This window comes from Vitis riparia, chromosome 3, assembly GCF_004353265.1.
Source record: "Vitis riparia cultivar Riparia Gloire de Montpellier isolate 1030 chromosome 3, EGFV_Vit.rip_1.0, whole genome shotgun sequence".
NCBI classification, from domain to species: Eukaryota; Viridiplantae; Streptophyta; class Magnoliopsida; order Vitales; family Vitaceae; genus Vitis; species Vitis riparia.
In genome coordinates, this window is record NC_048433.1 from 2,289,257 (window position 1) to 2,305,405 (window position 16,149).

Consider the following 16,149-nt stretch of genomic DNA (forward strand, 5'->3'; position numbering starts at 1 on the left):
GAAGGTCCTCTTCATTACTAATTATGATTCTTGGAAATTTTATGAATGGGTTAATGTTGATGCTGGGTTGTTTGCACTGGTATTTTAACTGTCCTGTAGGTGAGGCAAGAAATTTAGGTGAGGAGTGCCATAAACCAGAGTGCCGCCCCTTCTCGACATCCAGAACCATTGGCAGCAAAAGCCAAAGGCCTGCACATAGCTCAAGTATCAGCCATTAGCATCCACATTTAATTTCTACCCAAGAAAAAATGCTTGTTCAAATGCCAAAGGGCCATAATCTGATTCTCTTGGCATGTGATTTCTATTCACATGCCACACTGCCATTCAATGCTATAGCAACACAAAGAAATGAAGGACAGATTATAAGAGAAATTAATGAGTCAGACCTCTTGTCCTCTGGGGAGATGCTAGCCCAGGTGGGCAATAGGCATCAGTTCAATGCTCTTTTTTTTTACTATCAGTATTCACATTGGTACACAGTTGGAGATTTAGTCCTCACGTGTAGCTGTATCTTGCACACAATTATTGCAGGAAAGCAAGAAATGTGTATATGTACATGGGGGAAATCAGGGGGTTGGTTTTGTTAATTGTATGAGGAAACCATCAATCACAATGCCACTCGTGGGCTGCTTAGTTTATCAGCTATTTTATAATAACACCTTCTAGTGTTACGTTATGTAAAGATAAGCATGGGGTTTTACAAGTTAAACTAATTGGATGGTGAGTTGGAGAGCTGGTTGGAGGAGGACATTGCATGAACATCGCCAAGATAGCATTTAGATCCAAATCAAAATCATGTTACTGCTCATTGAAAGTTGAAGAGGATGAGATTCCTCATATCTCCTTGCTCCATGATATATATGGTATAGGTAGCAAAGGAAGGCAAATTGAAAGACTGAATTCTACATTCAACTGCTAGGTCTTCTCTTTTCCCAGGAAGGAAAAATGGCCACAAAAGCCCAGTATCATGTTCAGTCAATCAGCTTGCCCTCTAGGCCACACCCTCTCATTCCTGAATTTGATGAGCGTTTGTGCAGATTAAGAGCTTCTCAAGCCATCTCTTCATCATTATCAATAAGCCACAAATTGAGTGGCCTTAAAGATCTACATGATTGTGTAGATGACTTGCTTCTGTTACCGCTTACTCAACAGACCTTAGCCCAACACCGCCATGAGAAATGTGTTGATGAGCTGTTGGATGGTTCTCTTAAGCTGTTGGATGTGTGTGGCACTCCTAAGGATGCCTTGTTACAGACAAGGGAACATGCACAAGAACTTCAATCAAGTCTGCGAAGAAGGTGGGGGGGTTAAAATGGGATCTCAACTGAGGTTGAGGAATATTTAACCTCTAGGAAGAAGGTAAAGAAGGCACTGCACAAGGCCCTAAGGAATGTGACGGGCATGGAGAACAAGTGCAGTTTCTCTCCCTTGAACAAAGACCCTGAAACTATCTCCTTGGTTTGCATGTTAAAAGAGGTGGGAACAGTCACTCTTACAGTGCTTGAATCTTTGTTGTCCTCAATAGCAGGGGCAGCAGCAAGATCTAAACCAGGTAGCTGGTCTTTGGTCTCAAAACTGATCCACCACAAGTGTATGGCTTGCGAGGAAACAGAAAAATATCTTAGTGAATTTGAAAAGGTGGATAGTTCATTGTGCACACTCATTGGCCACAAGACCAAATCTGTTAACCAGATGCCTGTTGATAATGTACAAAATGTATTAGAAAAATTGGAATCAAGTATTGAAGATCTTGAAGAAAGGATAGAGTTCCTATCAAGGCATTTAATCAAAACTAGGGTGTCTCTCCTCAACATCCTCAACCACTAGCTGAAAAATGCATAAGACAGTGTCAAGGGCAATGGCCTATTAATTTTTGCGTACTTGTACATGGATGAGAAATACAAATACAATTTTTTTTCTTTTTCATTCCAAAATTTTCTCCAATACAAAATCAACACTGTTCTATTGTTTCCTTTCCTTCTATGATGTATTATATGAGCTACCATCTCAGTAAGTAAAGGAATCCGCTTAGAAGACATTCATGGTTTGTATCTAGGGAAAGATTTCCACTGCGGATGAACTCAACTTTATAAAGGAAAACATTAGCAAAGTATTTTGCTACTGTATGGGCATGGAGAATCCTTGGATGAAGAAGGTGCTCTCATTGCTAATCTTGATTCTTGGAAATCCTAAGAAAGGGCCAATGTCGATGTTGGGTTGCTTCCACTCAGTATTTTAATTGTCATGCAGGTGAGGTGAGAAATTTAGGTTATGATTGCCATAAACAGAAGTTCCCCTTCTCAACATCCAAAACTATTAGCAGCAAAAGCAAAAGGCCAGCACATAACTCAAGCATCAGCCATTAGCATCCATATTTAGTTTCTTCCCAAGAAAAATGCCTGTTCAAATACCAAAGGGCCATAGCCTAATTCTCTTTAACTGTGATTTCTATTCACATGCCACAGTGACATTCAATGCTATTGTAGAAACATAAAGGAATAAAAGGAGAGACTACAAGAGAAATTAGCGAGTCAGATCTCCTGTCCTATGAGGAGATGCTGGCCCAAGTGGGTAGCAAGCATCATTTCAATGCTTGTTCTCATGAACATCAATATTCACATTGGTACACAATATGAGATTAAGTTAGTCTTTACCTGTATTTGTGTCACACACTTATTGCAGAAAAAGACTGGAAGATATCTGTATAAATACATAGGGGAAATCAGGAGGTTGGTTTTGTTACTTGTATCAGGAAAACATCAATCTCAATGCCGCTCGTGTGCTGCTTAGTTTATCATCTATCTTATGATAATAATATCTAGTGTTGCATTAAAGATAAGCATGTGGTTTTACAAGTTAAATTAATTGGATGGTGAGTTGGATAACTGGTTGGAGGGAGACATTGCATGAACATTGCCGAGATAGCATTTAATTCCAAATCAAAATCAGGTTACACTCATTGAAAGTTGAAGAGGATGAGATTCCTCTTGTCTCTTCGCTCCATAATATATATGGTATAGGTGGCCAAGGAAGGCTGATTGCAAGGCTGAATTCTACATTCAACTGCTAGGTCTTCTCTTTCCCTGGGAAGAAAAAATGGCCCACTCTCCTTTAAACCTGAAAGCCCAGTATCATGTTCGTTCAATCAGCTTACCCTCTAGGCCACACCCTCTCATTCCTGAATTTGATGAGCATTTGTGCCGATTAAGAGCTTCTCAAGCTGCCTCATCATCATCATCATCATCATCAATAAGCCACAGACTGAGAGGCCTTAAAGATCTACATGACTCTGTAGATGATTTGCTTCTGTTGCCACTTACTCAACAGACCTTAGCCCAACACCGCCACGAGAAATGGGTTGATGAGCTGTTGGATGGATCTCTCAGGCTGTTGGATGTGTGTGGCACTGCTAAGGATGCCTTGTTGCAGACAAGGGAACATTCACATGAACTACAATCAAGTCTGCGCAGAAGGCAGGGAGGTGAAAATGGGATCTCAGCTGAGGTTGGGGAATATTTAACTTCGAGGAAGAAGGTAAAGAAGGCAATGCACAAGGCCCTAAGGAATCTGAAGGGCATGGAGAACAAGAGCAACTTCTCTCCCTGGAACAAAGATCCTGATACCATCTCCATTGTTACAATGTTAAAAGAGGCAGAAACAGTAACTCTCACAGTGCTTGAATCTTTGTTGTCCTCAATAGCAGGGGTAGCAGCAAAATCAAAACCAAGTAGCTGGTCTTTTGTCTCAAAACTGATCCACCACAAGCATGTGGCATGTGAGGAAGCAGCAGGAGATCTTAGCGAATTTGAGAAGGTGGATGCTGCATTATGCAACCTCATTAGCCACAAGACTAAATTTCTCAAGCCTGTGCACATTGATGATGTGCAAAACAAGATAGGGAAATTAGAAACAAGCATTCAAGCTCTTGAAGAAGGGATAGAGTTCCTATCCAGACACTTAATCAAAACCAGGGTGTCCATCCTCAACATCCTCAGCCACTAGCTCAAAAAAAAAAAAGCATGTTCCAGTGTTATGGGCAATGGCCTACTAATTTTTGCGTACTTGTACATGAATGAGAAATACAAATACAATTCTTTCTTTTCCATTCCAAAATTTTCTCTAATGCAAAATTCTTTCTAATACTATTCTTTTTTTTTCCTTTCCTCCTATGATGTATTATATGAGCTACCATCTCAGTAAGGCAAGGAATCCACTTAGAAGGCATTCATGGTTTGTATCTAGGGAAAGATTTCAACTGCAGACGAACTCAATTTTATAAAGGAAACCATTAGCAAAGTATTTTGCTACTGTATGAGGGGGTGAACAATTGTGCACTTCAGCCTTTACAAGTAAGGACATGGTGAGAAAGGGGGATTTCAATTTGTATCAGAAATTGAGACATCTTCAATCTTGCATTATTTAGCTATAGACAAATTCCCCAGATTCATCCAGAGTAAGAACTTGATTATGGAAGTAGTTGGAAAATGAAATATGAAAAGGGGAAAAGCTTGACAATTTTTCATTATCAAATTCTCTTAGGCCTATGGGCAGGATTCCGAATTCTCAAATTATTGGCTTGATTCTTGGAATGAGAAAAGGAGTTAAGTCACTACTTGATCCATTTAGGCATCAGATCAACATGGACATGGAGAATCCTTGGATGAAGATAAATCAGAGTGCCCCTTCTCAACATCCAAAACCATTAGCAGCAAAAGCAAAAGGCTTGCACAAAATTCAAGCATCAGCCATTAGCATCCACATTTAATTTCTTCCCAAGGAAAAATGCCTGTTCAAATGCATGCCAAAGAGCCATAGTCTGATTCTCCTGGCAGTGACTTCTATTCACATGCCACACTGCCATTCAATGCTAGTGTAGCAACACAAAGAAATAAAAGGATAGATTACAAGAGAAATTTGTGAGTCAGACTGCTTGTCCTCTGGGAAAATGCTGGCCCCAGGTTGGCAGCAGGCATTTTTCTCATCAATATCAATATTTACATTGGTACACAATACGAGATTTAGTTAGTCCTCACGTGTAGTTGTGTCATGCACACAATTATTGCAGAAAAAGACTTGATCAAATGTGTATTTATACAGAGGGCAAATCAGGGGGTTGGTTTTGCTAATTGTATAAGGAAACCATTAATCTCAATGCCACTCGTGGGCTGCTTAGTTTATCAGCTATTTTATAATAACACCTTCTAGTGTTACATTATGTAAAGATAATCATGCAGTCTTACATGTTAAACTAATTGGATGGTGAGTTGGAGAAGTGGTTGGAGGGAGACATTGCATGAACATCGCCAAGATAGCATTTAGATCCAAATCAAAACCATGTTACCACTGATTGAAAGTTGAAGGGGATGAGATTCCTCATGTCTCCTCTATCTCCATAATATATATGGCATAGGTGGCCAAGGAAGGCAAATTGCACGGCTGAATTCTACATTCAACTGCTAGGTCTTCTCTTTTCCCAGGAAAGAAAAAAATGGCATTCTCTCCTTTAAACACAAAATCCCAGTATCATGTTCGGTCAATCAGCTTGCCCTCTAGGCCACACCCTCTCATTCCTGAATTTGATGAGCATTTGTGCAGATTAAGAGTTCCTGAATCTACCAGTTCATCATCATCAATAAGCCACAAACTGAGCGGCCTTAAAGATCTACATGATTGTGTAGATGATTTGCTTCTGTTGCCACTTACTCAACAGGTCTTAGCCCAACACTGCCATGAGAAATGGGTTGATGAGCTGTTAGATGGATCTCTCAAGCTGTTGGATGTGTGTGGCACTGCCAAGGATGCCTTGTTGCAGACCAGACAACATGCATATGAACTTCAATCAAGCATTCGCAGAAGGCGGGGAGGTAAAAATGGGATCTCAACTGAGGTTGAGGAATATTTAACCTCTAGGAAGAAGGTAGTGAAGACAATTCACAAGGCCCTAAAGACTCTGAAGGGCATGGAGAACAAGTGCAGCTTCTCACCCTTGAACAAAGACCCTGAAACCATATCCATGCTTAGCATGTTAAAAGAGGTGGAAGCAGTCACTGTCACAGTGCTTGAATCTCTGTTATCCTCAATAGCTGGGGCAGCAGCACGATCAAAACCAAGTGGCTGGTCTTTGGTCTCAAAACTGATGCACCAGAAGCGTGTCACATTTGAGGATGCAGCAGTAGATCTTAGTGAATTTGAGAAGGTGGATGCTGCATTGTACCCCCTCATTGGCCACAAGGGCAGATCAGCTAATCTAGTGCATGCCGATATAGCGTGGAATGAGTTAGAAAAATTGGAATCAAGCATTCAAGATCTTGAAGAAGGGATAGAGTTCCTCCCCAGGCGCTTAATCAAAACCAGGGTGTCTCTCCTCAACATCCTCAGCCACTAGCTCAAAAAAAAATCTTATAGGCACCAAAAAAATTTGTTACAGAAGCTCAGCTATACATCCTTGTACATGAACAAAAAATACTTTGTACTATTTTTTATATATCAATATACATTCTTGCACAAACATTTTTTATTCTCATCAATTACATTGTGTGTCAAGTGCAATTCAGTTTAAAAACCGATGATAGTTTTTACCTCAACGAAATCTCATGTCATTTGATTCTAAGAAATAAGCTTTTGACCAAATTAGAATCACCAAAGGGCCAGTGAGAGACCATCACCAACCCAAGAATTATATAATTGCCTATCATATATTAGAGCACATGATCCATATGTGTCATCCATGATTATATTACCAAAACAGTTGTTCATTCTCAGGTGCTAGTTTGTATTAACTGCTGGTGTTAAGACCTAGTAACAGAGGAACAAAATCCTGATGAAATTACATAGAAGAAATACAATGTTGCGTTTTTGTTATCATAGTAATCTAAATTCATTCTTCTTAAGAGTCCCTACTCAAAATCCACATGGCAGTTCAATGTTGCTGTATCAACAAGAAGAAATAAAAGATCTTTTTTGTCATCTTCTTAATTATTGTGATGATCAAGAAAAGAAATATGCATGCATGGATGAGGCAGATGTCTTGTCTTCCAGAGAGGCAGGCCCCAGAAGAGTAGGAGGCATCATCCCAGTGTTGTTTGTTGAATATATAAACTCAGCATAGCATATAAAATGTGCATTTGTTTCACATAATTATTGTATGCATGCATTGAACAAAGTAAGGAAATGGCCTTATTAGTTGAATCAGAGAAGAGACTATCAATGCCATTCGTGCATTTCATAGTTTATGAATTATTTTATGATATATTTCCATTATGTCAAGATAAGCCTGTGATTTTACAAGTTAAACTAATGGATTGCTGAGTTGTAGAACTGGCTGGAGGGAGACATTGTTGAACATTGCCAAAGTAGCATTTAAATCCATGCCAAAATCATTCATTGAAAGTGGAGGAGGATGAGATTCCTCATGTCTCCTTGCTGCAGAATATATATTGGGTAGATGCCAGAGGCAGGCAAATTGCAAGGCTGAATTGTACATTCAACTGCTAAGTCTTCTCTTTTCCAGGAAGAAAAAAATGGCTGCCTCTCCTTTAAACCTGAAAACCCCTTGTCATGCTCGCTGTATTAGCTTGCCCTCTGCACCACACCCTCTCATTCCTGAGTTCAATGAGCATTTGAAAAGATTAGGAGCTTCTGAACCCGCCTCATCATCAATAAGCCATAAGCTCAATGGCCTTAAAGATCTACATGATTGTGTAGATAATTTGCTTCTATTGCCACTCACCCAACAAACATTAGCCCAACACTGTGATGAGAAATGGGTTGATGAGTTGTTGGATGGATCTCTGAGGCTGTTGGATGTGTGTGGCACTGCTAAAGATGCCTTGTTGCAGACAAGGGAACATGCACATGAACTTCAATCAAGTATGCGCAGAAGGCGAGGAGGTGAAAGTGGGATCTCATCTGAGGTTGTGGGATATTTAACCTCTAGGAAGAAGGTAAAGAAGGCAATCCACAAGGCCCTAAAGGATCTGAAGGGCATGGAGAAAAAGTGCAGCTTCTCACCCTTGAACAAAGACCCTGAGACCATCTCCATGGTTAGCATGTTAAGAGAGGTGGAAACTGTCACTCTCAAAGTGCTTGAATCTCTGTTGTCCTCAATTTCAAGGGAAACAGCACAGTCAAAGCCAAGTGGCTGGTCCTTGGTTTCAAACCTGATGCGGCACAAGCACATTGCATGTGAAGAAGCAACAACGATAGATCTTGGTGAATTTGAGAAGGTGGATTCTGCATTGTTCACCCTTATTGGCCACAAGACTAAATCCAACCCAGTGCACATTGATATTGTGCAAACCGAGTTAGGGAAATTGGAAATAAGCATTCAAGATCTTGCAGAAGGATTAGAAGTCCTATACAGGCGTTCAATCAAGACCAGGGTGTCTTTTCTCAACATCCTCAGCCAGTAGCTGAAAATTCCATATTGTAATCTCATTGGGCAATGGCCTATTGAGTTTTGCATACTTGTACATGGATGAGAAATAAAAATATATACATAAATTTTTTTTTTTTTTTACTCTAAATCACCTCTCTTATGATCAAATTAGTGTGATTGTACTGCTTGTTTTCCTTTATTGAGCTATGGTTGCAGCCCCCTAAGGAGGATTACGAGGCCATAGCATGCATATATGGCATTCACTTCAGTGATATAATGGTGAAATCTTGATTGTGGAAGTACTTGGACAATGGAACTAGTTGTGCTTTTTAGATGTAGAATTCCTCCTCAGGTTGGTTTTTCAAATATTGGTTAATACTTCCCTGCCTCCCTCCAAAATGGAAAAAAATAAAAAATAAAAATTAAAAGAGAGAGAAAAAATAAACAGAAATAGTCCACTGTCTGATTATGTTACAAAGGATTACAGATAATCAAGTTTGATTCTATGCTTGTAAGATTCCATTTTGTTTGCAGCCTGGTTTGGTCATCATCCAGCTAGAGTTACATTCTGTTTTTGCAAGATTTCCATCTCATTCAACCGGGGCACCTCATTACTGCTCCTCCCCATGTTTTAGTTGAAGATGACCAATCAATTTTCTTCCCTTCACAATAAACATGTGCTGATTGTCTTCTTGCTGGGGGACCTAACTGATCTTATCAAATTTCTACTCTGTCAAGAGCATGGACTAGTTGCATATATGGATCTGGCATTCCCTTTAGGCAGCAATGGTGTTCATAGCTTGCCTGAGTTGCTTGATTAATTAATTAACAATGATTACAAAAATTATAGATGCATGTGCATCTTCAGTCCGAGGGCGTGCGAGGCAGCAGAAGCAGAAGCAGTTGCACAAACTAAGGGCCATGGAAGCTGCATCACCGTGGGCAAGATGGGGTTAGCAATTCTCAAAATTTGAATAGGCCTCACCTGATGGCAGCACTGCTTTTAAGATTCAACATGGAAAATTATGAGTCCTCTGTGAAGTGTAGAACTTCATCTGAGCTTCACTTCATTTCCCTCTTAGCAGTAATAAGTATACTGAAAAGAGAAGGTAAATCAAGCCCTTAAATCTTGTCTAAACTGTTGTTATGCAGAGAAAGGAGTAAAGAAATATGCATATATACATAGGGAAATTAATGGGGATGGTTTAATTTGTTACTGGATTCAGAGGAGACTATCAAGTTTCAACGCCACTTGTCCATTGCATATTTTATGAATTGTTCTGAAATATATTTTTTGCTGGTGTTGCATTATGTCAAGATAAACTTGTGATTTTCAGGTTGAACTAATTGAATGATGAGTTGGAGAACTGGTTGGAGGGAGACATTGCACGAAAATTGGTGGGGTAGCTTTTAGGTTCAAATCAAAATCATGTTACCACTCATTGGAAGTTGAAGAGGATGAGATTCCTCATGTCTCCTTGCTGCAGGATTTATATATAATGTGTAAATACCAAAGGCAGGCAAATTGCAAGGCTGAATTGTACATTCAACTGCTTGGCCCTCTCTTTTCTCAGGAAGCAAAAATGGCTGCCTCTCCTTTAAACCCCAGAGCCCAGTATCATTCCCGCTCTATTAGCTTGCCCTCTAGACCACACCCTCTTGTTCCTGAATTTGATGAGCATTTATGCAGATTAAGAGCTTCTCAAGCTGCCTCGTCCTCATCATCATCAATAAGCCACAGACTGAGTGGCCTTAAAGATCTACATGATTGTGTAGATGATTTACTTCTGTTGCCACTTACTCAACAGGCCTTAGCCCAACACCGCCATGAGAAATGGGTTGATGAGCTGTTGGATGGATCTCTCAAGCTGTTGGATGTGTGTGGCACTGCTAAGGATGCCTTGCTGCAGACAAGGGAACATGCACATGAACTTCAATCAAGTCTGCGAAGAAGGTGGGGAGGCGAAAATGGGATCTCAACTGAGGTTGGAGAATATTTAACCTCTAGGAAGAAGGTAAAGAAGGCAATCCACAAGGCCCTCAGTAATCTGAAGAGCATGGAGAAGAAGTGCAGATTCTCTCCCTTGAACAAAGACCCTAAGACTCTCTCCATGGTTAGCATGTTAAGGGAGGTGGAAGCACTCACTCTCACAGTGCTTGAATCTCTGTTGTCCTCAATTGCAAGAGCAACAGGACAATCCAAGCCAAGTGGGTGGTCTTTGGTTTCAAAGCTGATGCATCATAAGCGTGTGGCATGTGAAGACGCAGCAATAAATCTTACTGAATTTGAGAAAATGGATGCTGCATTAGCCATCCTCATTGGCCTCAAGACCAAATCTGTTAACCTGGTGCAGATTCATAATATGCAAAATGAGTTGGGAAAATTGGAATCAAGCATTCAAGACCTTGAAGAAGGGATAGAACTCCTGTCTAGGTGTTTAATCAAAACCAGGGTCTCTCTTCTCAACACCCTCAGCCACTAGATCAAAAATCATGTTGTAGTCTCATGTGCAAAGGCCAGGCTTATTGTTCTTAGAATACTTGTAAATGAATGAGAATTACAAAATATATACATATATTTATCTTTGATTCCATTTCACATCCATTATGGACAAACCAACATTGTTATGCTACTTTTTTTCTTTTTTTTTTCTTTCTGTAAGGTTTTGTATGAGTTATGTGTTAAAAATCCAACCAAGGTGAATACCCTAATTTCATATATACTGGAATATTTCTTGTTATAACTCAACCAAGATGAATACCCTAATTTCATATATACTGGAAACTCCTGATTAAAAATGAGTAGAAAAATAATAGCGGAAGCATACCTGAATCCATTGAAGGAGAAACCTTATAGGAAGAAAACCCTTGAGATGGTCTTCCAATTCTGGCCACTAGATTCTGTGTCAATTTCTCTCTGAGAGGATTTTAGGAAATTGGAATGCGTAGTGGTAGAATGGGGACCATAACCCTATTTATAAACTGCTAGGGCAGTTTTAATTTTATCACAATTATATTTCTGCCCCTCATAGAAATAATAATTATCTAATGGTATCTACACAATAATCTCATGACAATTATACCCTTAAGCCAATTAATCAATTATTAATTAGATCACTATATTTAGGCTTAATTAAATGATAGCACACACATTTTAATTATTTACATGTGTGGCCCAAATTATAGATTAATTACAAAAATTAATCTAACAATCTCCCACTGGGCCACATGCATATGTAATCAAATAAATGTGCTTAACCTTATGAGCTCAAAATTTGCTATCATGTCCTTAGGGTATATCCGAACAATCTCGTCCATTAACTATACTGACATAGGATCAAGGTGGTCTTTGTTACATCAATCGTTACTAGACCAATCAATGGTCACATATATCTATATAGCTAAATGACATAGATCAATCATGAGTGCATAGCATGGAAATTACATGCAATGTGATCTGTTCATGCCTATTTCCAACTGGTCCTACTTAACTTTATTGAGATCAAATCTTTAGCATAATTTAACAGAGTGCAATAAAATGAATACTTTATTCTGCAGAACACAATCCAAATTTATAGATAAAGTCTAAACATAACATAGAGCAATATACAATGAATAATATAAACTCCCACTAAATTTGGATATCCTCAAATGAGACAACACCCATATGAGCAGTGTGCTCATGAAAGACCTTGGGTGGTAATCCCTTTGTAAGCGGATCCGCTATCATGGAGTTTGTTCCAATATGCTCTATGGATATCTGTCCACTCTGTACTTTTTCTTTTACAACTAGGAACTTGATATCAATGTATTTTGATTTTGTAGAACTCCTGTTGTTATTGGAATATAAAACTGCTGATTTATTGTCACAAAATATCTTCAGTGGTCTTTCAATACCATCCAGAACACGCAGCCCAGTGACAAAATTTCGTAGCCATATTCCTTGATTGGATGCCTCATAACATGCTACAAACTCTGCTTCCATGGTGGATGAAGTTACGAGTGTCTGTTTGGCAGACCTCCATGAAATTGCTCCACCAGCCAACAGATAAATATAGCCTGATGTGGATCTTCTGCTGTCTTGGCATCCAGCAAAGTCAGAGTCGGAATACCCAATGAACTCTAACTGATCCAATCTCCTATATGTAAGCATGTACTCTTTTGTTCTCTGTAAATATCTCAGAACCCTCTTGGCTGCTCTCCAATGATCCATTCCAGGGTTACTTAGATATCTGCCTAACATGCCAACAATGTACGCAATATCCGGACGTGTACATACCTGAGCATACATTAGACTCCCCACAGCCGAAGCGTAAGGAATCTTCTGCATTTCTTGACTTTCTAAACTATTTTTAGGGCATTGATTAAGACTGAATTTGTCTCTTTAGCGACAGGGGTATCACCTGGTTTGCTATTTTGCATGCCATACCTTTGGAGGACTTTATCAATATAGGTCCTTTGTGACAATCCTAAAATACCCCTAGAACGATCTCGGTGTATCTGGATTCCTAAGACAAAGGAGGCATCACCAAGATCTTTCATCTCAAAATGTTTTGATAAAAATCTCTTGGTGTTGTGCAATATGCTAATATCATTTGTGGCTAGCAATATGTCATCGACATATAAAACCAGGAAAATATACTTACTCCCACTGAATTTGTGATACACACATTCATCCATAAGATTTGCCTCAAAACCATATGAGACAATAATTTGATGAAACTTGAAGTACCACTGACGAGAAGCTTGCTTGAGCCCATAAATGGATTTAGTTAATTTACAAACCATATTCTTTGAGTCTTCGGACACAAAATTTTCTGGTTGTACCATATAAATTGTTTCATCAATGTCACCATTGAGAAACGCTGTTTTAACATCCATTTGATGTAACTCAAGATCATAATGTGCAACTAGTGCCATGATTATCCTGAAAGAGTCCTTCGTAGAAACTGGAGAGAAGGTCTCTTTGAAGTCAATTCCTTCTTTTTGAGTAAAGCCTTTAGCTACAAGACGTGCTTTATACCTTTCTACATTACCATTTGAATCCCGCTTGGTTTTAAATATCCATTTACAACCAATGGGCTTCGTACCAACTGGTAATGGGACAAGTTCCCAAACTTTATTGTCTTGCATAGATTTGTACTCTTCATTCATGGCTTCAATCCATTTCTGAGAGTTGGAACTTTTCATGGCTTGCTGGAAGTTGATTGGATCATCTTCCATCATTCCACTTTCTACCTCATGTTCCTGGAGATATACGATATAATCGTCCGAAATTGCATTTCTCCTCTCTCTCGTGGATCTCCTTAATGGCATATTTTCTTGAGGTTGTTGAGTTTGTTCTTCAGGAGCAATGTCCTCATTTGCAATTAAGGGTTGAACAATATTGTCTGTTGGTTGAGGATCCAAATTTACTTCTTGATCAATGATAGGTAGTGAAACCTGTACATTATCAAAAGCAATAGTAGATCCCTCTTCCTCCTCAAAGACAATATTCCTAACCTGATTTCTCCCCCCTAACTCAACATCCTCAAAAAATGTTGCAGTTCCCGTCTCAAAAATTGACCTAATAGCAGGATCATAAAATTTAAAACCCCTTGATCGCTCTGCATAGCCAATAAAGTAGCTGCTAACTGTTTTAGAGTCCAATTTCTTTTCATGAGGCTTATAAGGTCTCGCTTCAGCTGGACATCCCCAAATATGAAAATGCTTTAAACTGGGCTTTCGACCCGTCCAAAGCTCATAAGGCGTTTTAGCAGCCGCTTTAGTTGGCACCCGATTTAGGATATAAGCTGCCGTTTTGAGTGCTTCACCCCAGAGTTTTTCGGGTAAAGTAAAATGACTAATCATACTCCTTACCATGTCCTTAAGGGTTCGGTTTCGTCTTTTTGCTACACCATTCATGCTAGGTGATCCTGGCATGGTGTATTGAGGGACGATCCCACATTCCTCTAGGTATTTAGCAAATGGTCCTGGACATTGTTCACCTGATCCGTCATATCTACCATAGTATTCACCACCACGGTCAGATCTGACGCTCTTTATTCTTTTGTTGAGTTGTAACTCAACTTCTGCTTTAAATGTTTTGAACACGTCCAATGATTGTGATTTCTCATGTATAAGAAATAGGTAGCCATATCTTGAATAGTCATCTATGAATGTTATAAAGTACTGTTGACCATTCCAAGATGCTGTAGGGTATGGTCCACAGATATCTGTATGAATTAATTCTAAGACGTCTGTAGCTCTATTTGCACCTAATTTCTTTGTTTTGGTCTGTTTTCCTTTAATACACTCAACACAAATATCAAAATCTGAAAAGTCAAGTGAATCTAAAATCTCATCGGACACAAGTCGCTCAACTCTAGATTTAGAGATATGACCTAGGCGTTTGTGCCACAATGAGGCCGAATTATCTTTATTCAATTTACGTTTTGTACCTCGTGATTCCACATGCAAGGTTTCATTATAGGACGGAACAGTTTCCAACAAATATAGATTATCATAAACATTAAGTAAACCGGTTCCTACAATATTTGAATTAATAGATAATGCAAATCTATTGTTTCCAAATGAACAAGAATAACCTGATTTGTCCAAAACAGAAACTGAAATTAAATTTCGTCTGAAAGACGGTACAACGAAAGTATCTATTAAATCCAAAAAATAACCAGATTTCAATAATAATCTAAAGTGCCCTATTGCCTCCACTTCTACCGACTGACCGTCTCCGACATAGATGCATTTTTTAGCATCACTTGGTTTTCGGTAACTCAGGCAACCCTGCATAGAAACACAAATGTGAGTAGTAGCACCAGAATCTAACCACCATGTGTTTCTAGATACTGAAGCTAAATTAACTTCAGAACAGACCAAAGTAAGAATTATACCTTTCTTAACACGCCAAGCAGCATACTTGGTACATTCCTTCTTAGTATGTCCAGGCTTATTACAGAAGAAACATGTTACCTCAACTTTCTGTTTCTTTTGTTCTAGGCCATTAGAAGCAGCAACCTTATTATCCTTATTCCTTCGTTTGCCCTTATCCTTGGAAGTGCTAGCCAGATGAGCACTTTCGGTCTTATCTTGCTTCAATCTCTCTTCCTCTTGCACACAGAATGAAATGAGCTCATTAAGAGTCCATTTATCCTTTTGACAGTTATAACTGACATTGAATTGATTAAATTGTGCAGGAAGAGAGATGAGAACCAAATGCACGAGTAAATCATCAGATAACTCAAGTTTCAAAGCCTTAAGTTTTGAAGCAAGATGAGACATCTCCATGATGTACTCCCGAACATTACCCTTGCCTTTATACTTCATTGAAATCAAGCTTGCTAAAAGCGTGCTCGTTTCAGCCTTATCGTTTTTGGCAAAACGTTTCTGAATTTCCGCAAGGAAGTCACTGGCATTAATAACCTCATCGGTTACCGCACCCCTGAAAGCTTCTGGAATTCCGCGCTTCATGATCATAAGACTTAGCCTATTTGAACGTTCCCACTTACCCCAATAAACCTCATCCTCTTGAGTACTTTGCTCATTGAGTTCATCGGGTTTGGGCATTCTCAAGGCTAAGTCTATATCCATGCAGCCTAAGAGAATCATCATATTCTCTTTCCAGTCCTTAAAATTAGTCCCATTTAACATAGGGACATTATTGATGTTGGCAGATATAGAAGTAGTTGATATAAAAGCTGAATCCAGAACAAAATAAAATGAATCAAATAAACCATCATGCTCACATAAAATAAGCAATTAAACACATAATCTTT

General features: G+C 39.1%; 6 protein-coding genes across 6 annotated transcripts; 5 read left to right on the forward strand and 1 right to left on the reverse strand.

The window, feature by feature from the left end:
- Positions 1-945: 945 nt before the first annotated feature.
- LOC117911585 lies at positions 946-1,827 on the forward strand. Its single transcript, XM_034825989.1, has 2 exons — positions 946-1,298; positions 1,353-1,827. Exons 1-2 carry the CDS (start codon positions 946-948, stop codon positions 1,825-1,827), a joined length of 828 nt encoding a protein of 275 aa, XP_034681880.1.
- Positions 1,828-3,052: 1,225 nt separating this feature from the next.
- LOC117911762 lies at positions 3,053-4,113 on the forward strand. The gene has a single exon (XM_034826186.1). It carries the CDS (start codon positions 3,097-3,099, stop codon positions 4,000-4,002), a length of 906 nt encoding a protein of 301 aa, XP_034682077.1. The 5' UTR covers positions 3,053-3,096; the 3' UTR covers positions 4,003-4,113.
- Positions 4,114-5,488: 1,375 nt separating this feature from the next.
- On the forward strand, positions 5,489-6,385 carry LOC117911586. Its single transcript, XM_034825990.1, has one exon. The coding sequence runs from the start codon at positions 5,489-5,491 to the stop codon at positions 6,383-6,385; it is 897 nt and encodes a 298-aa protein (XP_034681881.1).
- Positions 6,386-7,520: 1,135 nt separating this feature from the next.
- On the forward strand, positions 7,521-8,411 carry LOC117911587. Its single transcript, XM_034825991.1, has one exon. It carries the CDS (start codon positions 7,521-7,523, stop codon positions 8,409-8,411), a length of 891 nt encoding a protein of 296 aa, XP_034681882.1.
- Positions 8,412-9,923: 1,512 nt separating this feature from the next.
- LOC117911782 lies at positions 9,924-10,930 on the forward strand. The gene has a single exon (XM_034826200.1). It carries the CDS (start codon positions 9,961-9,963, stop codon positions 10,858-10,860), a length of 900 nt encoding a protein of 299 aa, XP_034682091.1. The 5' UTR covers positions 9,924-9,960; the 3' UTR covers positions 10,861-10,930.
- Positions 10,931-11,924: 994 nt separating this feature from the next.
- Positions 11,925-12,707, reverse strand: LOC117911588 (secreted RxLR effector protein 161-like). The gene is made up of 2 exons (XM_034825993.1): positions 12,275-12,707; positions 11,925-11,929 (listed from the first exon to the last, which is right to left on the reverse strand). Exons 1-2 carry the CDS (start codon positions 12,705-12,707, stop codon positions 11,925-11,927), a joined length of 438 nt encoding a protein of 145 aa, XP_034681884.1.
- Between the last annotated feature and the right edge of the window lie 3,442 nt (positions 12,708-16,149).

Bases quoted from the DNA above. Each gene is read 5' to 3' on its own strand.
- LOC117911585 (XM_034825989.1), top strand. From the start codon at position 946: ATGGCCACAAAAGCCCAGTATCATGTTCAGTCAATCAGCTTGCCCTCT. The intron at 1,299-1,352 runs GTGGGGGGGTTA...TTTAACCTCTAG, and splicing joins CAATCAAGTCTGCGAAGAAG to GAAGAAGGTAAAGAAGGCAC.
- LOC117911762 (XM_034826186.1), top strand. From the start codon at position 3,097: ATGGCCCACTCTCCTTTAAACCTGAAAGCCCAGTATCATGTTCGTTCA.
- LOC117911586 (XM_034825990.1), top strand. From the start codon at position 5,489: ATGGCATTCTCTCCTTTAAACACAAAATCCCAGTATCATGTTCGGTCA.
- LOC117911587 (XM_034825991.1), top strand. From the start codon at position 7,521: ATGGCTGCCTCTCCTTTAAACCTGAAAACCCCTTGTCATGCTCGCTGT.
- LOC117911782 (XM_034826200.1), top strand. From the start codon at position 9,961: ATGGCTGCCTCTCCTTTAAACCCCAGAGCCCAGTATCATTCCCGCTCT.
- LOC117911588 (XM_034825993.1), bottom strand. From the start codon at position 12,707: ATGCAGAAGATTCCTTACGCTTCGGCTGTGGGGAGTCTAATGTATGCT.